General features: G+C 40.1%; 1 protein-coding gene across 3 annotated transcripts in view; it reads left to right on the forward strand.

Moving 5' to 3' along the window:
• LOC117454176 (tripartite motif-containing protein 16-like) overlaps positions 1 to 27912 on the forward strand; it is a 31395-nt gene that overhangs the window by 1204 nt on the left and 2279 nt on the right. The window contains exon 2 of one of the 3 annotated variants that reach the window (XR_011644007.1): positions 6246 to 6528. The exons of 1 other annotated variant lie outside the window; for it this stretch is intronic. Coding sequence is in view for 1 of the 2 variants with exons in the window: in XM_034093298.2 (XP_033949189.1) it covers positions 19725 to 21419 (1695 nt within the window). In the remaining variant the exon portion in view is untranslated. Of the gene's footprint in view, positions 1 to 6245; positions 6529 to 19599; positions 22193 to 27912 lie in introns of those variants that run through there. One more of the 3 variants, XM_034093298.2, reaches the window with a different exon arrangement.

The following is a 27912-nucleotide window of genomic DNA, read 5'->3' on the forward strand; positions in this document are numbered from 1 at the left end:
TCAAATCAATCAACTACGTTTTATGGAAGATATTGCTGTATATCATTTAACAACATGAGTAGAGGTTTCTGTACACCTAAAATACTGAAGTTGAAGTTACTGTCCTGATGTGTATCATTCATTTGTTCATGTTGTGTCTGGTGGTAAGATTAATTAACGTATTTATTATTTTTGAAACATTACAATACACATCAAATACTAAACATGAAATGTATAGTACATACCAATACATTGTACAAAGGAACATATATACAGTACATACAAAGAGGAAAGTCTTCATTAAACATAATTTTTTTTTGGGTGTTTCCAAGATAATACAACAGTACACAACAGTACACTAGCATCATGCTAAGTGCTGGTTAGCATCACAGAATATACGCTAACCTTAGGTCAATTAGATGATCAGCTTTGGTAACACAAATCAGTATTGTTACCGAGCCTGATAATCTATTGACCTATCTAAGCTTAACGTTATTACAACAGTAGAGTAGGCCCGGTTGCAAACGGGACTATAGGCCAACGTGTTTATAGCATCATGCTAAGTTAGCATTTAATACCACAAACATTTTTACCACACACAACTATTATTTACTTTATTAACGCTTAACGAGGTTGGACAGTCGATGTTGTACTTTGATAACGAGACAATTGTGTGTTAAGAAAAACGACATTACAATAAATATAAACATGCATCTCTGGAAAATACTATTACCGCTGTTTCAACGTGTTGTTCGGCCATCTTGAAAGAACAAATTACTTCTTCTGCGAGGTTTTATAAAAGCAGCTGGAATCCCTTAAGTTGCATTACTGCCACCTACAGTATGTATTTCTGCTGAGTGTCATTATTCTATTGGATATCTATAGGATCCTCCCCTTATAGGAACCGCCCCCTGCCTGCGGGCGGTCTGCATCCAGACCCATCTCGCTCGTTGGAGCTCTTGCCTATTGCAGCTTTGTAAGCTGCTGCCGGGGCTTTTTAGGACGAGGCATCAGAGTGGTCATCCCGTGTGTGTGTTGTCTGCCAGATAAGCCAGGAGTTTCCTGATCTGGCTGGACTAAATCAAATGCAAATCACAAAATATTAGAGACACTTAGTTGTTTTAGATGTGTTAGTAGTAGCTGTGGTAGGAGTGTGTATCTATCTAATCAACACAGTTAGCTTGCCAGCTAATATGCTAACCTACGTTTGCTAGTTGTTCAGTGTAATATGCCAATCTACTATGAACAACAGCTAGTCTAGGCTAGCAAGAACATGTTTACAATTGCAATCTTATACGGGTAGTCTGCTACGTTTGGTCATTCATTGTAGCTGGCATGAAAACAATGTTTTCCCTAGCATGTCTAGCTCTAGGTAGCCTTCTTTTTTAGCTATGTAGCATACACGCTATGAACGGTAGCTCGGTAGCATACACACCAGGAAAGCCAACTATAATGTACTGACCGTACTGTAAATCACCCGGAGTATACTGTCTATGAGTATTTCGTGTGTGATTGCAGACATTCTCCAGCTATGAGATACATGTAAGGCCATCTGCTAACATTGGAGTTGATATATGTAAATGCTAGCAACTTAGTTAGCCCAGTTAGCACTGCTCGCACACACACAGACACACACACTGCTGGATGAGCAGACAGGCTTGGCGATACAGCTAGAACAAGCGAAACTCATCCTGAGCACACACAAACACTCACAGCCGAAGTAAAAACAATAAGTGTGGCAAAATGGCAAAATATAATACAATTTTGAGATTTGGGGATATTTATCTCCCATTCTTTCACTTTTTCTGACATTTTCAACACCAAACATGTCGTTAATGTATCTGTTTAGTGAACTACAGCAATCTGAAAGCCTGTGCATTATTTATATCACACTTTATCTGTAGAAAAATGCAGGAAATGACTTTTTTAATGCAGTATTTTCTGATATATCGCGCAACACAAAGATATTTCGCTCTGTGCAAACCTTTGACTCTAATATGTCAACAACATGAAACAAGAATATGAACCTGGCTTGTTTATCCAATGTTCACACAAGAGTTCTACATCCTGACACATCCTTCATCTACACTGTCTCAACTGAAAGAGGACCAGAAACACACAAAATATAATAAAATGTGGAGACTTTGGGATATTTATCTCCCATTCTGTTACTTTTCGGGCATTTTACAGACCAGACATGTCGTTGATGTCACTGCTTACCAAACTACCACTTTTTCTGAAAAATGCATACAATGATGCAATATATGAAATACATGGTTTATACATGTAATTACTGGGGTTCCATTTCTTCTGATTACTTAATTTGGGCGTGCACATTTGCCGCGCGCAAACCTACCTCTTTTGGATTTGGAAAGGTTGGCATGTATATGAAGGGGGAATCTAACTATATGCAGAATATGTTTTTGTGGATCCAGGCTAGAAACATGTTCATTTTCTGATGTTAAGTTGGACATTTTAACATAGGGTCTACGGGAATTGCTCCCATCTGCATCCATCACCTACAGTTTGCAGCATTGGGCTTCAGCGCACTGTCCCGGAGTTCGCCGCTTGGCTCTGATAGGCCAGAAGTCGGTTTGATTGAATTCGGGCTCAATTGCTTATCCTGTCTGAGTAGCCCGGATGATGTTGCATCTCAATTTTGGACATTGAATTTTAAACACCGAAATTTTTTACGTCAAATTTTATACACCAAAATTGTGCATCCGAATTGTTTTCACTTGAATTTTTGGGAACTGAATTTGACTATTCGAATTTTTTAACTTGAATTGTTACATTTTATTTCACATAGGTACATTCGGAACAAAAACATTCAGATACATCATTGTCAAAGTAATTATTTTCAATGCTATAAATTCGGTGTCTGATAAAATTCAAATACTTCTGTCTCTTGTTTGCTTCCATATTGCACATGTGATATTATACAGAATGTGTTGGGAAGTATACAACTGTGTCACACACTAGTGAGTGAGATACATGTTTAAGTTGGCAATGATGCTGCACTTGAGGTACAGTAATTGACTGTGACATAGACGGATAACTTAAATCGAGAAATGTGGTATGTTTATTTAAAGGTCCCATGTCATGGCCATTTCTACTGATCATAATTCCATCGTTGAGGTCTACTAAAATAGATTTAAATTGTGCAATTTTCCAAACTCACATTGGTTTCTCATACAGCATCTCTGTATAGCATGTGTATTCACTCTCTGTCCTAAACGGCTTGTTGGAGCTCCTGCCCCCCCCCCCCCCCCCCCCTCCCTATGAGCCCAGTGGCCGTCTGCGAGACAGCAAGACACAGCGAAACCCAGCCTGTAGGTTTGTGTGTGTGCTCAGGCTGAGTTCCGCAGTGTCTCGCTGTCTCGCTGACCTCACACCAGTGAGCCAGCTCACACTGTCCGTAACGGCTCCACGGACGTTACGTTACGTCACTGTACCCAAGAAGTAAACAATGGAAAAAGAGAACTCTCCAACGAGGCGTTCTGGGGCAGCATAGATAGGTCTTCTCTGTGTTAGAGTTTTACTCGCTACAGGGTGTACTTTGAGGGTTTGTGACTCTTCAAGGCAAGGCAAGTTTATAGAGCACTTTTCAACGCAAGGCAATTCAAAGTGCTAAAAATAAATAAATAAAAGACATTAAGCATTAAAAAAGAAAAGCTAATCAAATAAACATTAAGGAAAAATACATGGATAAAAGTTACAGTGCAGTCTAAAATATAAATAGATCAATTAAACATTACAAGAAAAAGTACATGGATAAAAGTTACAGTGCAGTTTAAGATATGAATAGTTCAATTAAAAGCAGCGACAAAAAGAAAAGTCTTCAGCCTGGATTTAAAAGTAGTAAGAGTTGCAGCGGACCTGCAGGTTTCTGGGAGTTTGTTCCAGATATTTGGAGCATAATAACTGAACGCTGCTTCTCCATGTTTAGTTCTGACTCTGGGGACAGAAAGCTGACCAGTCCCTGAAGACCTGAGAGATCTGGATGGTTCATAGTTTAGCAGGAGGTCAGAAATGTATTTTGGGCCTAAACCATTCAGTGCTTTATAAACCAGCAGCAATATTTTGAAATCTATTCTTTGACACACAGGAAGCCAGTGTGAAGACTTCAGAGCAGGAGTGATGTGATCCACTTTCTTAGTGTTAGTGAGGACTCGAGCAGCGGCATTCTGAATCAGCTGCAGCTTTCTAATAGATTTTTTAGTGAGACCTGTGAAGACACCATTGCAGTAGTCGAGTCTACTGAAGATAAAGGCATGGACAAGTTTTTCCAAATCCTGCTGTGACATTAGTCTTTTAATCCTAGATATGTTCTTTAGGTGATAGTAGGCTGATTTAGTAACTGTTTTAATGTGACTGTTGAAACTCAGGTCAGAGTCCATGACTACACCTAGATTTCTGGCTTTATCTGTTGTTTTGAACATTGCACACTGAAGCTCAGCGCTAACTTTTAAACGTTCTGCCTTGGCTCCAAAAACCATTACCTCAGTTTTATCTTTGTTTAATTGGAGAAAGTTCTGACACATCCAGTCATTGATTTGTTCAATGCACTTACTCAGTGTTTGAATTGGAGCATAGTTTCCTGGTGAAATTGTTACATACATTTGTGTGTCATCTGCATAGCTATGGTAACTTATTTTGTTGTTCTTCATTATCTGAGCCAGTGGTAGCATGTAGATGTTAAAGAGAAGAGGCCCCAAGATGGAGCCTTGAGGAACTCCACATGTCATATTTGTCAACTCAGATGTGTATTTACCTATAGAAACAAAGTTGTTTCTATCCTTTAAGTAGGATTTAAACCAATTTAGAACTGTTTCCGAAAGTCCCACCCAGTTTTTCCAGCCGGTCCAGTAATATGCTGTGTTCAACAGTGTCAAACGCAGCACTGAGATCTAATAATACTAACACTGAAGTTCTGCCACTGTCTGTGTTTAAGTGGATTTCATTAAAGACCTTTACAAGAGCAGTCTCAGTGCTGTGGTTTGGACGAAAGCCTGACTGGAACACATCGAAACAACTATTTAAATGCAAGAAATTACTCAACTGTTGAAAAACAACTTTTTCAATGATTTTACCTAGAAATGGGAGGTTTGATATGGGCCTGTAATTGTTCATTACTGAAGCATCTAGATTATTCTTTTTAAGAGCGGTTTAATGACTGCAGTTTTCAGGGCCTGTGGAAAAATACCTGAGTGAAGAGATGTGTTTACTATATGAAGTAGTTCTGAGGCCATGCAACGAAAAACAACTTTGAAAAACCCTGTTGGAATAATATCAAGGCAGCAGGAGGAGGACTTCAGAAGTTGTATAATGTCCTCTAGGTTTCTATCATTAATCTGATGGAATTGTGTCATGATGTCTGAATTGATGTTAAGTGGACACAGAGAACACACATTTGCTGTTCCTGATGCAGAGGCACTGACTGCTTGTCTGATTCTCTGAATGTGTCAGTGAAGAAGGCAAAGTCATTGCAGGCCCTGGTGGATAGCAATTCAGAGGCTACTGCCACTGGGGGGTTAGTTAGTCTGTCGACGGTAGCAAACAAGGCACGTGCGTTGTTTTTGTTTTTGGTAATGATGTCAGAGAAGAATGATTGTCGTGCGTTTTTCAATTCCAAATTATAAAGGCCAAGTCTCTCTTTATAAATTCAAAGTGAACCTAGAGATTTGTTTTTCGCCACCTGTGTTCAGCTTTTCGACATTCCTCTTTTTCTGTTTTCACGGTCATGGCTTTTCTCCATGGAGATATTTTCTTCCCAGTCACTTCCTTTACCTTAATTGGAGCAATGGCATCTATAACATTCTAAATTTTGAATTAAAATGATCTACTAGCTCATTTATTGAGGTGTTAGCAGGGGCAAGTGTGGAAGAAAAATTCTGAGTAAACATTTCCCTAGTATTTTCAGTTAAACATCGCTTGTGGTTACCTCTTTTGAACACTTGTGTGAACAGAATAGAGCTCTCAAAGAAAACACAGGAATGGTCAGACAGTGCAACATCAGTCACCACAACCTTAGAGATATTCATACCCTTTGAGATAATTAAGTCCAGAGTGTTTACATGCATAAAAACCTTCATAACACACAAGGGGACGGGTAATAACCGGAAAAGCATGACATGGGACCTTTAAGTAAAGCTATTTGTATGTAACTGTATGTGTACTGTGAATTTTGAATGAGAAGCAATCCAGACGATCAACCAGATCCTGTGTTGATTTCACGCTGCTGCCATTTTTTCTGTTTTCTACAGATTTATTTATTGTTGCTGTGGTACCCAGCTTTTTGGACAAGTAACATAAACAAGAGCAGGCGGAGCAGAGCTGTTTCTATTCAGTGAAAGTGAAACCGACATTTACTAACACTGAGAGGTGAAATGGCGCAGCAAGAAAATCAGCTTGACCAAAGATCGTCAGCTGTTCGATCTGTCTGGATCTACTGAAGGAACCGGTGACTATTCCATGTGGACACAACTACTGCATGAACTGTATTCATCGCCACTGGGATGGAGAGGATGAGAATCGAATCTACAGCTGCCCAGTGTGTAGACACACCTTTGCAACCAAGGCCTGTCCTGGTGAAAATACCATGCTAGAAGAGTTAGTGGAGGAGCTGACGAAGACTGGACTCCAAGCTGCTCCTGCTGATCACTGCTATGCTGGAGATGAAGATGTGGCCTGTGATTGCTGTCTGGCAGAAAACTGAAAGCCTTGGAGTCCTGTCTGCAGTGTGTGCCTCATACTGTGAGAACGAACACCTCCAGCCTCATTATGAATCACTGCCTTTAAGAAACACAAGCTGGTGGAGCCCTCCAAGAAGCTCCAGGAGAGCATGTGCTCTCGCCATGAGGAGGTGAAGAAGCTGTTCTGCCGCACTGATCAGCAGTGTATCTGTTATCTCTGCCCTATGGATGACCATAAGGCCACAAGACAGTTTTGGCTGCAGCGAAAGGACTGAGAAGCAGAAAGAGCTGGAGGGGAGTCGACAAAACATCCAGCAGGGAATCCAGGACAGAGAGAAGGAGGTGAAGCTCTTCAGCAGGAGGTGGAGGCCATCAATGGCTCTGCTGATAAAGCAGTGGAGGACAGTGAGAAGATGTTCACTGAGCTGATCCGTCTCATGGACAAACGAGCTCTGATGTGAAGCAGCAGGTCAGATCCCAGCAGGAACTGAAGTGAGTCGAGTCCAGATCTTCAGGAGAAGCTGGAGCAGGAGATCAGGGAGCTGACGAGGAGAGACGCTGAGCTGCAGAAGCTCTCTCACGCGAGGACCACACCCCTTTCTGCTCAACTACCCCTCTCCGTTACCTCTCAGTGTTTTCCAACACTCATCCAGCATCAAAGTCCGTCCTCTGCGCTACTTTCAGGACGTGCGGCGGCTGTGTCAGAAGTCAGAATAAACTACAGGACGTGGTGAAGAAGACGTGGACCAACATCTCGCTGATGGTGAGTGAAGTGGACGTGTTCCTGTCTCCACCATACCAAAGACCAGAGCTGAATTCTTAAAGTATTCACGTGCCATCACTCGGATCAAAACACTGCAAACACACACGCTGCTGTTACTGAGGAGGGCGGAAAGCAACATTCACGAGTCGACCTCAGTCATATTCAAGTCACCCAGACAGAGTCACTTCATGGCCTCAGTCCTAGGTAAAGAAAGTCTGACTGGTCGTTGTTACTGGAATGGTTGTTGAGAGGTGGGGAGTTTGTGTAGCAGTTGCATACAAGAACATCAGCAGAAGAGGAAGGTTCAGATAAATTGTTATTTGGATCCAATGATAAATCTGGACGTTATATTCAGACATTAACAATTATACCTTTTGGTACAACAACATCAAAACTCCCGTCTCAGGTCCTCTGTCCTCCAGAGTTGGAGTGTATCTGGATCACGATGCTAGGTATTTCTGTCCTTCTACAGGGTCTCTGAAACCATGACTCTCCTCCACAGAGTGCAGACCACTTTCACTCAGCCACTCCATGCTGGACTTCGGTTTGATTTAGGATATTTTGGTGGCACTGCTGAGTTCTGCAACCTCAGTTGACAGAAGTAGTTTAAGTCCAGCTCAGTCGGCATGTCAAATGTTGGCATTTCTACACTTCTGCAAACCCTGCATACGTTGAGTTTCAACATTTTTTGATTTCGGTAGTGCAATTATGTTCAGTCAATTAACTTTTGGGTCAAATAACTACTGAGGTACTGAAGTACGAAGAAGTATTGGGTTTGGTGACCCTGCAAGAATGAAACATTATAATAATTATAAACTTTACAATCAATAAGGAGATGATTCATTATTTTCTTTTTCTCGCTGGGGATTCTGCCTCAACAAAGTGGATTGTGTGGATTACATTATTGCATTTTTATAGACTTACTTATGGGATGTGTGAACAAACTTGACAGGATGAATAAGATAAGATAACATGGATATATAACATATACTTTTAGATTGCAGGTACCATGTGAGTGAACGTTGTATGTGCAGACAGTGCAACTATTATTGATTATTAAACAAAAGGAACAAAGTATTGCCTTCTTGTCTTCATTTAGGGAATCCTTTGAGGCTGATTGAGAACATGTGAAGCTATTATGAGAGTTACACTGAAACACCATCAAGTGCAGTGTTCATGCTGAGAGCTTTGTTTCTGACCTGCTGGATATCTTTATATGATATGTCAATGTGTCTGATCCCAATGTGTATGAAATAATACTGTGAATCTGTAAAATGCCTATAGCTGTTTAATAAATGTAATGAGTATAAAGAAGAATGTTGGCTTTCTTTGAGTTTCTAATGTTGATTCTTCCAGTGGCTGTTTTGAATAAAGTTTTAATTAAAGTGCTCAAAAGCAGTTTCAACTGTATTTATTCTACTTTAAACTTTATTTTTCTGCTGTCGCTTTTTACTTTCTAAGGTAAGCGGACATGAAACTATTCAGCAAATAATAATCTAAGTTAATTAGTTTTTAGGATAATACTTCAGAATCTTAAAATCCCTTATCGTTTGTATATAATTGTGCTAAATTCAACACTGGAATCAAGCAAATATTAATATGTTTGCATGACATTAGTTATTGATATTTTGCTGTCACTTAAAGGTGGGTAGAAAGGTAAGCATGGAGAAACCAGCTCTAGTGCGCTCGAATTTGAAAATACACAGCCGGAAAAAATCTGCCCCTTCCTCACAGAGCCCCTCCTCCAACACACACGAACGCGCACGTGACCAATGAGGGCACGAGATAAGTTTGTGCACAGATGGAAGGCTGACAGGCAGGTAGGCCATCCAGTTACTTTAGCCGGCTCAGGTGATTGGTCGTTGCTTTTTACAGATGAAATTTGTTATGGATTTGTTGTCAAAGCACAGATATTCATTGCTATCGGGATAGGGGTGTAACGGTTCACAGAAGTCACGGTTCGGTTCGTACCTCGGTTTGGAGGTCACGGTTCGGTACAACAACAAAAAAGCAAAAAAAAGTCCCAAATGCATAATTCCAGGTTTGTTGTTATTTATTTTTGAACAGCAGTGCAAGTTTCAGTTTCAAAATAAGGAACTCTGACATTTTGAATAATTAACTGTATTAAACAGTTAAAAACAAACCACAAACAGCACCACACACACTCAGATGGCCATATTATCTATAATGGCTGATGTCAAACAAAAAGGTTTCATCAAGCTGTAAAACTAAAAAGGATGTCTTGAAAATATTACATCATAAAATAAGAAAGTGTTTCAAGAGCGCAAAGTCGTTGAAAAACATATGCCAAAAGCTTCCGTTATTTATTTTGGTCTCACGGCTTTCATGCCTATTGGCTTCTTAAAAACAGCGGGGATCAGCTGTTGAACAGCTGCTGTCTTTTACTGGGCTCCGGTGATTGGCAAATCTGGGTGATGCCTTCTGATGTGATTTAGCATGTTTGGCGTGTGTTCCCATTAGCATACCGCACCGCTATCGAACAACGCCCACACCGTCCTCGTCCGATCCACCACTCGCACACTTCATCGTTATTGTAGTCCACAGGAAATGTTCCCACAGCTGATTTAAAAGAAGCAGGTGGGTTCTAGCTCCTGTGTGTTATCTGAAATCGCCATACTAACTTTTATTCTTCTTGTATTTTGTTCGTTTTGTTGTTGTTTCTTCTTGTTCTTCATTTGTTGTTTAAGGGCGGCTGGCAAACAGCTTTTAGGCGCAATACCGCCCCCTGGATTATAAATAGTGAAGTGGATGCTGCCCTGAATTACTTTTTTCCCACTCGTAAAAAAAAGGCGTATTCGCCGTGTGACTGCATGTGCCGAACCGTGACGTCCGAACCGTGACGGACGGGACGAATACGGATACCGTTACACCCCTATATCGGGATGTTAAGAGCATTCCATGGAATATAACAAAAAGTGTATCTTGAGTAGGTTTCTCAAACTTACCTACCCCACCTTTAAGTTTCGTTGCCTCTGTCGAATGATCCACCCTATAAAGAAAATAGTTACAGCATTTGAAAACCTCCCAGAGTGACATTAATAATGTTTAAATGAGGAATATTACAAGAAAGAAACAATCAGGCCTTTGAACAAATGTGACAAACTTTATTTTTGAGTGCAATTCCAGACAGATTTCACACGGACAAAAATCTCCCTAAAAATAAAATAAAACCAATTTATGAACGGGGACAACAGAGAAACATATTCTTCATGACCAAAGTTGGAATTGAAATACAAAAGGAAAGTGAAACTTCTGCTCGTCCCCCTCTCCCTCCGTCCACATTAATACAAATGATCCCAATAGGCCTACGTATGATTGTATGAACTAAAGATCTTAAAATCAATACAAATGTATTTATTATAAACGTTAGTCCTTAACATCTATCACTGTCTATATCACCATTCAAACATCTTTTAAAAGTTGAACAAACCCCACACAGCTCAGTGAAGACTGAAATGTTGACTTTATTTGATAATTTCAGTGAAAACTAACGTTCATATTTCTCTTTTTGATTATAATACTGATGAACGTTCAAAACAAAGCACTTTGGCAACTTACCACCTATGTTTTAAAATGCTTAATAAGCACCGTAACTTTCATGATATCATTTCTCGGTCATAATCGGTTGTTTCCGTGAACGGCCGACTGTTGAGTGACGGCAAATGCTGCGGCTGCAAGGCATTGTGGGGCAGCATTTTTGCTTCTCCTGTCGGTTAGGGAGGTCCAGTGGTTCCTAAGCTAAAGGAGGTTATAAAGGAAGTTTGAAACCTCCTTTCCTATCATTCTCATCATTCTAGAGAATTCGAACGGCACTTATCATGGCTGCCACTGAGGGACTTCCGGGTCATTTCACTCCTTTAGGAAGGTTCCTAAGCTAAATGGACTATTCGACTTCAGCCGAGGAGGGGTATTGGGATGAGGCTAGTGACACTTCCTAACGGAGTGAAATGCCCCGGAAGTCCCTCATGGCAGCCATGATAAGTGCCGTTCAAATTCTCTATGATAGGAAAGGAGGTTTTAAAATTCCTTTATAACCTCCTTTAGCTTAGGAACCACTGGACCTCCCTTGAAGAAAGGAGAGGAGAACGTGCTGCCCCACAATGCCTTGCGGCCGCAGCATTTGCCGTCGCACAACATTGGCACTCACGGAAACAACCGATTATGACCGAGAAATTATATCATGAAAGTTACGGTGCTTATTAAGCATTTTAAAACTGTAACTTGTCAAAGTGCTTTGTTTTGAACGTTCATCAGCAGGCTATTATAATCAAAAAGAGAAATATGAATGTTAGTTTTTACTGAAATGATTAAATAAAGTCAACATCTCACAGTCTTTACTGAGCTGTGTGGAGTTTGTTCAACTTTTAAAAGATGTTTGAATGGTGATGTACACAGTGATAGATGTTAAGGACGTTTATAATAAATACATTTGTATTTATTTTAAGATATTTTCATACAATCATACGTATTGGGATCATTGGTATTAATGTGGACCGGAGGGAGAGGGTGACGAGCATAAGTTTCACTTTCCTTTTTATTTCAATTCCAACTTTGGTCATGAAGAATATGTTTCTCTGTTGTCCACGTTCATAAAGCAAAGCAGCAGCATCAGAGCACGATGCAGAGTCTCTAGATGAGTTTACAGCAGTCCCTCGTTCTTATTAAACATCCATGTTGTAGTCCGCTGTATAGAAAACTGTGGTTTCCATAGTTTCCCCACAGCAGCAGACGCACATTTATGACGTCCGCTGGCGGATCATAAATACGTCGGATAGTGAAAGTGCAGTCGGATTCTCTAAACTTTAAGTACCGCAGTCTCTTCTCCTAAATCTTTGAATTATCCTATAGACATATCCCTTAAACTCCGTTCACGTTTCACTCAGAGGTCAAGGAATAGGACGATAGGGATAGACGTTAGGAGCTGATTTTTTGGACTATTCGACTGCAAACAGGGTTATTTTAGGGGGGGGGGGGGCCTTCCGCTCCCCCTCCTCAGAAGCAATCCAGACGATCAACAGATTCTCTGTTTATTTCACGCTGCTGCACTTTTCTTACAAGGTCAGACATGATTGAAAATGATCGATGTTAACTTGTGTAAACAAGGTATAATGTTAGAGATGTTTTAAGAGAGTGTGTCAGAAAGTTTTGAGCATGTTTGACATAGTAACGGTACTTTAAAAATACAAACTGTCGGCAAACTATAGATGCCGTTTTTCGCGATCTTCAGCCGCACCGCGCCGTGTGTAAATGTGACCTGAGCAAAGGCGCAGGCAGGTTTGCTGCTGCGCACGGGTGATTATGTTTTGAGTCTTGCAGGCACATCGCCTTGTCGTTTTGAGTTTATTAAAGGTCCCATGTCATGGCCCTTTCCACTGATCTTAATTCCATTGTTGCAGTATACTAAAATAGATTTATACTGTGCCAATTTCCCAAACTCACATTGGTTTCGCATACCGCATCTCTGTAAAGTATGTGTTTTCACTCTGTGAATGCTCATTGCATTAGAGTCTGTATGCAGACCCACAGCAAGGAGGAGGATCCCTAAAGGGGTTGATCCTATAGGGGGCGTTTCCTAAAGGGTTATGAGCCACGCCCCCCACGTATTTCTTTAAAGGCTATATGACGCTCTGTTTCTCATTTATTTTAATGCTTTGAATGAATTCATAAACGAACTTTGAAAAATAATAATTATAATTAATTTGCATAAAGAATGAACAGTGTACAACCCACAGAGAAGGACAAATTAATTGACCTATTGACAGATCATAATGAATACAGAGTCAATTTGATAGTTATCATAACATAGGATACATTAAACTCATACATTGTAGGCATTTAATTTTTTACTGTTTGTTGCAGTGGTAGTAATTATTATTCAAATCAATCAACTACGTTTTATGGAAGATATTGCTGTATATCATTTAACCACATGAGTAGAGGTTTCTGTACACCTAAAATACTGAAGTTGAAGTTACTGTCCTGATGTGTATCATTCATTTGTTCATGTTGTGTCTGGTGGTAAGATTAATTAACGTATTTATTATTTTTGAAACATTACAATACACATCAAATACTAAACATGAAATGTATAGTACATACCAATACATTGTACAAAGGAACATATATACAGTACATACAAAGAGGAAAGTCTTCATTAACATAATTTTTTTTTGGGTGTTTCCAAGATAATACAACAGTACACAACAGTACACTAGCATCATGCTAAGTGCTGGTTAGCATCACAGAATATACGCTAACCTTAGGTCAATTAGATGATCAGCTTGGTAACACAAATCAGTATTGTTACCGAGCCTGATAATCTATTGACCTATCTAAGCTTAACGTTATTACAACAGTAGAGTAGGGCCCGGTTGCAAACGGGACTATAGGCCAACGTGTTTATAGCATCATGCTAAGTTAGCATTTAATACCACAACATTTTTACCACACACAACTATTATTTACTTTATTCACGCTTAACGAGGTTTGGACAGTCGATGTTGTACTTTGATAACGAGACAATTGTGTGTTAGAAAAACGACATTACAATAAAATATAAACATGCATCTCTGGAAAAATACTATTACCGCTGTTGTCAACGTGTTGTTCGGCCATCTTGAAAGAACAAATTACTTCTTCTGCGAGGTTTATAAAAGCAGCTGGAAATCCCTTAAGTTGCATTACTGCCACCTACAGTATGTATTTCTGCTGAGTGTCATTATTCTATTGGATATCTATAGGATCCTCCCCTTATAGGAACCGCCCCCTGCCTGCGGGCGGTCTGCATCCAGACCCATCTCGCTCGTTGGAGCTCTTGCCTATTGCAGCTTTGTAAGCTGCTGCCGGGGCTTTTTAGGACGAGGCATCAGAGTGGTCATCCTGTGTGTGTGTTGTCTGCCAGATAAGCCAGGAGTTTTCCTGATCTGGCTGGACTAAATCAAATGCAAATCACAAATATTAGAGACACTTAGTTGTTTTAGATGTGTTAGTAGTAGCTGTGGTAGGAGTGTGTATCTATCTAATCAACACAGTTAGCTTGCCAGCTAATATGCTAACCTACGTTTTGCTATGTTGTTCAGTGTAATATGCCAATCTACTATGAACAACAGCTTAGTCTAGGCTAGCAAGAACATGTTTACAATTGCAATCTTATACGGGTAGTCTGCTACGTTTGGTCATTCATTGTAGCTGGCATGAAAACAATGTTTTCCCTAGCATGTCTAGCTCTAGGTAGCCTTCTTTTTAGCTATGTAGCATACACGCTATGAACGGTAGCTCAGGGTCGTAGCATACACACCAGGAAAAGCCAACTATAATGTACTGACCGTACTGTAAATCCACCCGGAGTATACTGTCTATGAGTATTTCGTGTGTGATTGCAGACATTCTCCAGCTATGAGATACATGTAAGGCCATCTGCTAACATTGGTAGTTGATAATGTAAATGCTAGCACTTAGTTTAGCCCAGTTAGCACTGCTCGCACAACACACAGACACACACACTGCTGGATGAGCAGACAGGCTTGGCGATACAGCTAGAACAAGCGAAACTCATCCTGAGCACACACAAACACTCACAGCCGAAGTAAAAACAATAAGTGTGGCAAAATGGCAAAATATAATACAATTTTGAGATTTGGGGATATTTATCTCCCATTCTTTCACTTTTTCTGACATTTTCAACACCAAACATGTCGTTAATGTATCTGTTTAGTGAACTACAGCAATCTGAAAGCCTGTGCATTATTTATATCACACTTTATCTGTAGAAAAATGCAGGAAATGACTTTTTAATGCAGTATTTTCTGATATATCGCGCAAACACAAAGATATTTCGCTCTGTGCAAACCTTTGACTCTAATATGTCAACAACATGAAACAAAGAATATGAACCTGGCTTGTTTATCCAATGTTCACACAAGAGTTCTACATCCTGACACATCCTTCATCTACACTGTCTCAACTGAAAGAGGACCAGAAACACACAAAATATAATAAAATGTGGAGACTTTGGGATATTTATCTCCCATTCTGTTACTTTTCGGGCATTTTACAGACCAGACATGTCGTTGATGTCACTGCTTACCAAACTACCACTTTTTCTGAAAATGCATACAATGATGCAATATATGAAATACATGGTTTATACATGTAATTACTGGGGTTCCATTTCTTCTGATTACTTAATTTGGGCGTGCACATTTGCCGCGCGCAAACCTACCTCTTTTGGATTTGGAAAGGTTGGCATGTATATGAAGGGGGAATCTAACTATATGCAGAATATGTTTTTGTGGATCCAGGCTAGAAACATGTTCATTTTCTGATGTTAAGTTGGACATTTTAACATAGGGTCTACGGGAATTGCTCCCATCTGCATCCATCACCTACAGTTTGCAGCATTGGGCTTCAGCGCACTGTCCCGGAGTTCGCCGCTTGGCTCTGATAGGCCAGAAGTCGGTTTGATTGAATTCGGGCTCAATTGCTTATCCTGTCTGAGTAGCCCGGATGATGTTGCATCTCAATTTTGGACATTGAATTTTAAACACCGAAATTTTTTACGTCAAATTTTATACACCAAAATTGTGCATCCGAATTGTTTTCACTTGAATTTTTGGGAACTGAATTTGACTATTCGAATTTTTTTAACTTGAATTGTTACATTTTTATTTCACATAGGTACATTCGGAACAAAAACATTCAGATACATCATTGTCAAAGTAATTATTTTCAATGCTATAAATTCGGTGTCTGATAAAATTCAAATACTTCTGTCTCTTGTTTGCTTCCATATTGCACATGTGATATTATACAGAATGTGTTGGGAAGTATACAACTGTGTCACACACTAGTGAGTGAGATACATGTTTAAGTTGGCAATGATGCTGCACTTGAGGTACAGTAATTGACTGTGACATAGACGGATAACTTAAATCGAGAAATGTGGTATGTTTATTTAAAGGTCCCATGTCATGGCCATTTCTACTGATCATAATTCCATCGTTGAGGTCTACTAAAATAGATTTAAATTGTGCAATTTTCCAAACTCACATTGGTTTCTCATACAGCATCTCTGTATAGCATGTGTATTCACTCTCTGTCCTAAACGGCTTGTTGGAGCTCCTGCCCCCCCCCCCCCCCCCCCCCCCCCTACCTATGAGCCCAGTGGCCGTCTGCGAGACAGCAAGACACAGCGAAACCCAGCCTGTAGGTTGTGTGTGTGCTCAGGCTGAGTTCCGCAGTGTCTCGCTGTCTCGCTGACCTCACACCAGTGAGCCAGCTCACACTGTCCCGTAACGGCTCCACGGACGTTACGTTACCGTCACTGTACCCAAGAAGTAAACAATGGAAAAAGAGAACTCTCCAACGAGGCGTTCTGGGGCAGCATAGATAGGTCTTCTCTGTGTTAGAGTTTTACTCGCTACAGGGTGTACTTTGAGGTTTGTGACTCTTCAAGGCAAGGCAAGTTTATAGAGCACTTTTCAACGCAAGGCAATTCAAAGTGCTAAAAATAAATAAATAAAAGACATTAAGCATTAAAAAGAAAAGCTAATCAAATAAACATTAAGGAAAAATACATGGATAAAAGTTACAGTGCAGTCTAAAATATAAATAGATCAATTAAACATTACAAGAAAAAGTACATGGATAAAAGTTACAGTGCAGTTTAAGATATGAATAGTTCAATTAAAAGCAGCGACAAAAAGAAAAGTCTTCAGCCTGGATTTAAAAGTAGTAAGAGTTGCAGCGGACCTGCAGGTTTCTGGGAGTTTGTTCCAGATATTTGGAGCATAATAACTGAACGCTGCTTCTCCATGTTTAGTTCTGACTCTGGGGACAGAAAGCTGACCAGTCCCTGAAGACCTGAGAGATCTGGATGGTTCATAGTTTAGCAGGAGGTCAGAAATGTATTTTGGGCCTAAACCATTCAGTGCTTTATAAACCAGCATCAATATTTTTGAAATCTATTCTTTGACACACAGGAAGCCAGTGTGAAGACTTCAGAGCAGGAGTGATGTGATCCACTTTCTTAGTGTTAGTGAGGACTCGAGCAGCGGCATTCTGAATCAGCTGCAGCTTTCTAATAGATTTTTTAGTGAGACCTGTGAAGACACCATTGCAGTAGTCGAGTCTACTGAAGATAAAGGCATGGACAAGTTTTTCCAAATCCTGCTGTGACATTAGTCTTTTAATCCTAGATATGTTCTTTAGGTGATAGTAGGCTGATTTAGTAACTGTTTTAATGTGACTGTTGAAACTCAGGTCAGAGTCCATGACTACACCTAGATTTCTGGCTTTATCTGTTGTTTTGAACATTGCACACTGAAGCTCAGCGCTAACTTTTAAACGTTCTGCCTTGGCTCCAAAAACCATTACCTCAGTTTTATCTTTGTTTAATTGGAGAAGTTCTGACACATCCAGTCATTGATTTGTTCAATGCACTTACTCAGTGTTTGAATTGGAGCATAGTTTCCTGGTGAAATTGTTACATACATTTGTGTGTCATCTGCATAGCTATGGTAACTTATTTTGTTGTTCTTCATTATCTGAGCCAGTGGTAGCATGTAGATGTTAAAGAGAAGAGGCCCCAAGATGGAGCCTTGAGGAACTCCACATGTCATATTTGTCAACTCAGATGTGTATTTACCTATAGAAACAAAGTTGTTTCTATCCTTTAAGTAGGATTTAAACCAATTTAGAACTGTTTCCGAAAGTCCCACCCAGTTTTCCAGCCGGTCCAGTAATATGCTGTGTTCAACAGTGTCAAACGCAGCACTGAGATCTAATAATACTAACACTGAAGTTCTGCCACTGTCTGTGTTTAAGTGGATTTCATTAAAGACCTTTACAAGAGCAGTCTCAGTGCTGTGGTTTGGACGAAAGCCTGACTGGAACACATCGAAACAACTATTTAAATGCAAGAAATTACTCAACTGTTGAAAAACAACTTTTTCAATGATTTTACCTAGAAATGGGAGGTTTGATATGGGCCTGTAATTGTTCATTACTGAAGCATCTAGATTATTCTTTTTTAAGAGCGGTTTAATGACTGCAGTTTTCAGGGCCTGTGGAAAAATACCTGAGTGAAGAGATGTGTTTACTATATGAAGTAGTTCTGAGGCCATGCAACGAAAAACAACTTTGAAAAACCCTGTTGGAATAATATCAAGGCAGCAGGAGGAGGACTTCAGAAGTTGTATAATGTCCTCTAGGTTTCTATCATTAATCTGATGGAATTGTGTCATGATGTCTGAATTGATGTTAAGTGGACACAGAGACAACACATTTGCTGTTCCTGATGCAGAGGCACTGACTGCTTGTCTGATTCTCTGAATGTTGTCAGTGAAGAAGGCAAAGTCATTGCAGGCCCTGGTGGATAGAAATTCAGAGGCTACTGCCACTGGGGGGTTAGTTAGTCTGTCGACGGTAGCAAACAAGGCACGTGCGTTGTTTTTGTTTTTGGTAATGATGTCAGAGAAGAATGATTGTCGTGCGTTTTTCAATTCCAAATTATAAAGGCCAAGTCTCTCTTTATAAATTTCAAAGTGAACCTAGAGATTTGTTTTTCGCCACCTGTGTTCAGCTTTTCGACATTCTCTTTTTTCTGTTTTCACGGTCATGGCTTTTCTCCATGGAGATATTTTCTTCCCAGTCACTTCCTTTACCTTAATTGGAGCAATGGCATCTATAACATTCTAAATTTTTGAATTAAAATGATCTACTAGCTCATTTATTGAGGTGTTAGCAGGGGCAAGTGTGGAAGAAAAATTCTGAGTAAACATTTCCCTAGTATTTTCAGTTAAACATCGCTTTGTGGTTACCTCTTTTTGAACACTTGTGTGAACAGAAATAGAGCTCTCAAAGAAAACACAGGAATGGTCAGACAGTGCAACATCAGTCACCACAACCTTAGAGATATTCATACCCTTTGAGATAATTAAGTCCAGAGTGTTTACATGCATAAAAACCTTCATAACACACAAGGGGACGGGTAATAACCGGAAAAGCATGACATGGGACCTTTAAGTAAAGCTATTTGTATGTAACTGTATGTGTACTGTGAATTTTGAATGAGAAGCAATCCAGACGATCAACCAGATCCTGTGTTGATTTCACGCTGCTGCATTTTTCTGTTTTCTACAGATTTATTTATTGTTGCTGTGGTACCCAAGCTTTTTGGACAAGTAACATAAACAAGAGCAGGCGGAGCAGAGCTTGTTTCTATTCAGTGAAAGTGAAACCGACATTTACTAACACTGAGAGGTGAAATGGCGCAGCAAGAAAATCAGCTTGACCAAAAGATCGTCAGCTGTTCGATCTGTCTGGATCTACTGAAGGAACCGGTGACTATTCCATGTGGACACAACTACTGCATGAACTGTATTCATCGCCACTGGGATGGAGAGGATGAGAATCGAATCTACAGCTGCCCAGTGTGTAGACACACCTTTGCACCAAGGCCTGTCCTGGTGAAAAATACCATGCTAGAAGAGTTAGTGGAGGAGCTGAAGAAGACTGGACTCCAAGCTGCTCCTGCTGATCACTGCTATGCTGGAGATGAAGATGTGGCCTGTGATTGCTGTACTGGCAGAAAACTGAAAGCCTTGGAGTCCTGTCTGCAGTGTGTGGCCTCATACTGTGAGAAACACCTCCAGCCTCATTATGAATCACCTGCCTTTAAGAAACACAAGCTGGTGGAGCCCTCCAAGAAGCTCCAGGAGAGCATGTGCTCTCGCCATGAGGAGGTGAAGAAGCTGTTCTGCCGCACTGATCAGCAGTGTATCTGTTATCTCTGCCCTATGGATGACCATAAAGGCCACAAGACAGTTTTGGCTGCAGCGGAAAGGACTGAGAAGCAGAAAGAGCTGGAGGGGAGTCGACAAAACATCCAGCAGGGAATCCAGGACAGAGAGAAGGAGGTGAAGCTGCTTCAGCAGGAGGTGGAGGCCATCAATGGCTCTGCTGATAAAGCAGTGGAGGACAGTGAGAAGATGTTCACTGAGCTGATCCGTCTCATGGACAAACGAAGCTCTGATGTGAAGCAGCAGGTCAGATCCCAGCAGGAAACTGAAGTGAGTCGAGTCCAAGATCTTCAGGAGAAGCTGGAGCAGGAGATCAGGGAGCTGACGAGGAGAGACGCTGAGCTGCAGAAGCTCTCTCACGCAGAGGACCACACCCACTTTCTGCTCAACTACCCCTCTCCGTTACCTCTCAGTGTTTCCAAACACTCATCCAGCATCAAAGTCCGTCCTCTGCGCTACTTTCAGGACGTGACGGCGGCTGTGTCAGAAGTCAGAGATAAACTACAGGACGTGGTGAAGAAGACGTGGACCAACATCTCGCTGATGGTGAGTGAAGTGGACGTGTTACTGTCTCCACCAGACCCAAAGACCAGAGCTGAATTCTTAAAGTATTCACGTGCCATCACTCTGGATCAAAACACTGCAAACACACAGCTGCTGTTAACTGAGGAGGGCCGGAAAGCAACATTCACGAGTCGACCTCAGTCATATTCAAGTCACCCAGACAGATTCACTTCATGGCCTCAGGTCCTAGGTAAAGAAAGTCTGACTGGTCGTTGTTACTGGGAAGTGTTGTTGAGAGGGTGGGGAGTTTGTGTAGCAGTTGCATACAAGAACATCAGCAGAAGAGGAAGTTCAGATAAATGTTTATTTGGATCCAATGATAAATCTTGGACGTTATATTCAGACATTAACAATTATACCTTTTGGTACAACAACATCAAAACTCCCGTCTCAGGTCCTCTGTCCTCCAGAGTTGGAGTGTATCTGGATCACGATGCAGGTATTCTGTCCTTCTACAGGGTCTCTGAAACCATGACTCTCCTCCACAGAGTGCAGACCACTTTCACTCAGCCACTCCATGCTGGACTTCGGTTTGATTTAGTATATTTTGGTGGCACTGCTGAGTTCTGCAACCTCAAGTTGACAGAAGTAGTTTAAGTCCAGCTCAGTCGGCATGTCAAATGTTGGCATTCTACACTTCTGCAAACCCTGCATACGTTGAGTTTCAACATTTTTGATTTCGGTAGTGCAATTATGTTCAGTCAATTAACTTTTGGGTCAAATAACTACTGAGGTACTGAAGTACGAAGAAGTATTGTGTTTGGTGACCCTGCAAGAATGAAATATTATAATAATTATAAACTTTTACAATCAATAAGGAGATGATTCATTATTTTCTTTTTCTCGCTGGGATTCTGCTCAAACAAAGTGATTGTGTGGATTACATTATTGCATTTTTATAGACTTACTTATGGGATGTGTGAACAAACTTGACAGGATGAATAAGATAAGATAACATGGATATATAACATATACTTTTAGATTTGCAGGTACCAGTGTGAGTGAACGTTGTATGTGCAGTGCAACTATTATTGATTATTAAACAAAAGGAACAAAGTATTGCCTTCTTGTCTTCATTTAGGGAATCCTTTGAGGCTGATTGAGAACATGTGAAGCTATTATGAGAGTTACACTGAAACACCATCAAGTGCAGTGTTCATGCTGAGAGCTTTGTTTCTGACCTGCTGGATATCTTTATATGTATATGTCAATGTGTCTGATCCCAATGTGTATGAAATAATACTGTGAATCTGTAAAATGCCTGTTTAGCATTTAGCTGTTTAATAAATGTAATGAGTATAAAGAAGAATGTTGGCTTTCTTTGAGTTTCTAATGTTGATTCTTCCAGTGGCTGTTTTGAATAAAGTTTTAATTAAAGTGCTCAAAAGCAGTTTCAACTGTATTTATTCTACTTTAAACTTTATTTCTTCTGCTGTCGCTTTTTACTTTCTAAGGTAAGCGGACATGAAACTATTCAGCAAATAATAATCTAAGTTAATTAGTTTTTAGGATAATACTTCAGAATCTTAAAATCCCTTATCGTTTGTATATAATTGTGCTAAATTCAACACTGGAATCAAGCAAATATTAATATGTTTGCATGACATTAGTTATTGATATTTTGCTGTCACTTAAAGGTGGGGTAGAAAGGTAAGCATGGAGAAACCAGCTCTAGTGCGCTCGAATTTGAAAATACACAGCCGGAAAAAATCTGCCCCTTCCTCACAGAGCCCCTCCTCCAACACACACGAACGCGCACGTGACCAATGAGGGCACGAGATAAGTTTGTGCACAGATGGAAGGCTGACAGGCAGGTAGGCCATCCAGTTACTTTAGCCGGCTCAGGTGATTGGTCGTTGCTTTTTACAGATGAAATTTGTTATGGATTTGTTGTCAAAGCACAGATATTCATTGCTATCGGGATAGGGGTGTAACGGTTCACAGAAGTCACGGTTCGGTTCGTACCTCGGTTTGGAGGTCACGGTTCGGTACAACAACAAAAAAGCAAAAAAAAGTCCCAAATGCATAATTCCAGGTTTGTTGTTATTTATTTTTGAACAGCAGTGCAAGTTTCAGTTTCAAAATAAGGAACTCTGACATTTTGAATAATTAACTGTATTAAACAGTTAAAAACAAACCACAAACAGCACCACACACACTCAGATGGCCATATTATCTATAATGGCTGATGTCAAACAAAAAGGTTTCATCAAGCTGTAAAACTAAAAAGGATGTCTTGAAAATATTACATCATAAATAATAAGAAAGTGTTTCAAGAGCGCAAAGTCGTTGAAAAACATATGCCAAAAGCTTCCGTTATTTATTTTGGTCTCACGGCTTTCATGCCTATTGGCTTCTTAAAAACAGCGGGGATCAGCTGTTGAACAGCTGCTGTCTTTTACTGGGCTCCGGTGATTGGCAAATCTGGGTGATGCCTTCTGATGTGATTTAGCATGTTTGGCGTGTGTTCCCATTAGCATACCGCACCGCTATCGAACAACGCCGACACACCGTCCTTGTCCGATCCACCACTCGCACACTTCATCGTTATTGTAGTCCACAGGGAACCCGAAATGTTCCCACAGCTGATTTAAAAGAAGCAGGTGGGTTCTAGCTCCTGTGTGTTATCTAAAATCGCCATACTAACTTTTCTTCTTCTTGTATTTTGTTCGTTTTGTTGTTGTTTCTTCTTGTTCTTCATTTGTTGTTTAAGGGCGGCTGGCAAACAGATTTTAGGCGCAATACCGCCCCCTGGATTATAAATAGTGAAGTGGATGCTGCCCTGAATTACTTTTTTCCCACTCGTAAAAAAAAAGGCGTATTCGCCGTGTGACTGCATGTGCCGAACCGTGACGGTACGGGACGAATACGGATACCGTTACACCCCTATATCGGGATGTTAAGAGCATTCCATGGAATATAACAAAAAGTGTATCTTGAGTAGGTTTCTCAAACTTACCTACCCCACCTTTAAGTTTCGTTGCCTCTGTCGAATGATCCACCCTATAAAGAAAATAGTTACAGCATTTGAAAACCTCCCAGAGTGACATTAATAATGTTTAAATGAGGAATATTACAAGAAAGAAACAATCAGGCCTTTGAACAAATGTGACAAACTTTATTTTTGAGTGCAATTCCAGACAGATTTCACACGGACAAAAATCTCCCTAAAAATAAAAATAAAACCAAAGCCCTCCTCCAAAATCTTTATTCTATCCCCGGAAAACATTTCTGAAAACTACCAGCAACATAAAACTCACACAGACCACCAGAGAGGAAGAAAACAAGGATGTCAATCTTGAAGGCTGAGGAGGGAAACACTTTTAGTATTTCTCAAAAACATGTTTTAAATCTGAAAGATGAGGGGACGTTTCTTACTCCTCAGATTCAGAACGGAAGCTGAATGATTTAATGATTGTATTATAGGGTTAAAAGAAGTTCAAACACCTTGAGGTTAAGGTCATGTGATCATTCAAAAATCAAGCCGTCCCAGCTCATGGAGAAGATGCTGGATCTGGTTTGTGGAGACGTTCCTGCACCACTTGCCACCCGGTGCGGATAGTCAACACGTTCTCATTCCCAACCCGTCACATGTTGACGGTCGGTCAGGGCCCCTCCCCGTCACCCTATTACGCACAGGGTACCCCTTGAGAGTCAGTTTTCAATGGGCAGGGCGTCCCATTGACTTGCATAGAGCTCCCTGAACGTTGGTAATAGACGAGTTGGGATCCATTCTCACAGCGTTTATCAACCTTTGTTTAACTCAATATCAAGCCACACTTATTGTTTTTACTTCTATATTTTAATTGAATAATGTAGGACTTTTGTTGCCGTCAGTTATGGGGAGAGTAGGGGCTCAGAATACTGAAATCTGTATTGTTTCATCGTTTTTCCTTCTAATTTTGTATTCTTTTCTAAACCACACACTGTTATTTACTCAACAATAACACATAATTATCCTTGTGTTTATTTATTTGTTTGATTAATAAACACAAGTTGGAGTCCGTCAGGACCGAGGGTCGGAGCAGCTCATTTGCTTTAGAGAATTTTACACCCGGAAGTAAGTGTTCTCTCCGCTTCGCTTGACAAACCCCGTGATAGTCCTCAAGCTCTGTGATTGGAGAGTGTGCTCCGAGGGTTACGCCGAGCGTCGAACAACACATTGAAATGGGATGGAACCACGGCAGACTGTCCAAAACTGGATTTGAACGGGTCCACCCCGTCCCCCCTCCGCCACCCCGTCCCCAGAACTACACATGCTGGCTATTGTGTGTTTCGCATCATTGTTCTATGGCACGTCTCTACTGGGAGTTGTAGTTTTAAAAGACGTTTTCGTATTTCCCATAATAAGAAGTTGCCAGTATTAAACTGTGTACATCCCTGGAGGTTTAGGGGACAGGAAACACTCAAATGTAAAACATATAATTACTAAATGGGTGAAAATAGCTTGTGTCCATAATGCGCAGCATTAATATATACCCACATGACAGCTCATTGTTACTTTGTAATTCTACTCCACTACAATTCAGAGGTTAACCTGGTATTTTTACTCCACTGCATTTATTTTAGTTACTTTGCAGATTCTGATTAATGATGTGAAATATAAACAACCCTTAAATCAGACTTTAGTTACACCTGAGTACAATTCAGGGAAGGTGATTGTCAAGTGCCAACAATCAGGAGAGATATTTGATAGTTGTTGTTTGAGAAGACTAAACATTTATCTGCAGATCTTTATAAAGTATATTATTTTGCACATTTTTGCACATCCCTTTCAAGATTTCAAGATTTTCTAAGGTTTATTGACATATCATATACACAACTACGGTGTAGTTATGCAATGAATGAAAAACTTGGGTCACAGGTTCCTCAACAGTGCATTACAAGACCTCTATCAATATGTGTGTACCTCCACCATTAAATTGTCATATTCTGCACATTTCTTATTCTATCTACATAAGAGTATAATTAATGTGTATAATATCAGTTAAAATAAGTGCTTCAACATAGTTAACATTGCAGGAAAGCAATATATTAGATGTTAAGTACTTTGTCAGGCTTAATATTTATCTGTAGATACCCCCAAAGCTTTTTTCTTATTTGAAAGAAGACCTTAACCTAAAGTATTTTTTAATGTGTTAATAAATGTTAATTAGTTTGTCTGTTTTGCACCTCCTCATATTAATATCTTTGTACATCCGGCACTAAACTGTTTTATTGTAGAGATCACTTACAGTATCTTCTTTCTTTTTTATATTCTATATTTCTATATTTCTATCTATGAATGTATGTATTCTTAATATTTGTTTCATCAAATAACATTATTCAACAAAAATAATTCAATAACATGCTTTAACCACTAGGCGGTGCACACAAGGTACACACAGCATACTAATAATAACTTTGTATTATTAATGTAGACACTTATGTATGTATAACATCTGAAGATGTGTAGTTTTATTCATGTTTTTACATAATTGTACAGGATATTGCTATACTATTTCTCTACTACTTCTACACATTAATATCTGATTTGTAAAACACCACAGACAGAAAGGTATATCTGTCATTTAATGGTAAGCTATTGAAATTGTGATTCCATAGATGTGTCTCCCATCACCCAAAACCCCTGTCTATTCTCTCAACTCAGTATTTGCATTCTGACATTCAAAGAAAATCAGTAATATCTTTAAAAACGTGCATTGCAGCTAAAACATCCTGTTTCCGGTATTGTTCCTGCTTGAGAGTTCACATTTATGCTACATTGAAGGGTGGAATTGACTACACATCTTCAGAAACATAATTTGCTTCAGATATAACTCATAGCAAATAAAGTATAAAAATATAAGTAATAAAAAGATAAAACACTGGCATGTAATTTACGTTAGAATAAATAGAATGGTTTTGAATAATAGATGAGAGTAAAGTCTACGTCACTTTACAGCCCCGCCCACTTTTGGGGAAACCAACGCTGTCATTTGAACGGTGATCAAGCCTGAAGCCACAGAGATCTTCTGTTACTGTCCTTTCTTCTTAGAGGAAGTACAGAAACACGTAACTCTGGATTTGTTTTTAATGTTTGAGGTGCAATAAACGACACAGCAGCTTTTTGCATGTTAAAACTATTATGTTCTGCCTCGCTCATGAGAGTAACAGCTGGAGAAATTACAGCCTCGCCTACTGATTTTAATTCAACCATATATCGAGCCCGATTCTCGATTTCAAAGGTGTGCTCTAAAATGATATTTATAAATGACTATTATCATTATTATAAGCAAAACAATAAATGTCAAAGATATGTAGAAAATAAACGTATTTGAGATACGTTCATAACAAACGTAACGTGGGAGAAAATACGTTTCTCTCTAAACGTATTTGACAATGCAGTTTAGTTCTGTGGGAATGTCATTTTTAGGAGACAGGGTTGGACTTTTTTTGTATGAATTTATGTTTCATCCAATCACAGAGCTTGTTGACTTATCACGAGGTTTGTCAAAGCAGACAGGCGTCGTCACAACAATAGCTGGGGATTGTGGGGAGTGTAGTCTCTTTGGCGCTCCACATTTCAGAGAAAACAAGTTGTTTCTCAGAATTGAAGGGGAAAAACACAACAAAAAAACCCGGAGAGAACCCATGCGGCCGCTTGTGTCCGCGATCTCGTCCTTTCGGTCATGACCCATCTTTCATGACCATAGGTGAGGGTAGGAACGAAAATGGCCCGGTAGACAGAGAGCTTTGCCTTCTTGCTCAGCTTTGTTTTTGTCACACAGTGCGGTAAATTGACTGCAGTACCGCTCCCGCTGCTCCGATCCTCCGGCTCATCTCAAGCTCCATTGTTCCCTCACTCGAGAACAAGACCCCGAGATACTTGAACTCCTTCACTTGGGGTAAGGACTCATTCCCTACTTGGAGTGGACAGTCCATCGGTTTCCTGCTGAGAACCATGGCCTCAGATTTGGAGGTGCTGATCCTCATCCCAGCCGCTTCACACTCAGTTGCGAACCGATACAGTGATGCATTTAACTTTGATATATATATTTTTAAATCTCCTCGGGGGAACATGCCCCCGGACCCCCCTAAATGAGGTTAG

This window comes from Pseudochaenichthys georgianus, chromosome 10, assembly GCF_902827115.2.
Source record: "Pseudochaenichthys georgianus chromosome 10, fPseGeo1.2, whole genome shotgun sequence".
Taxonomy (NCBI): Eukaryota; Metazoa; Chordata; class Actinopteri; order Perciformes; family Channichthyidae; genus Pseudochaenichthys; species Pseudochaenichthys georgianus.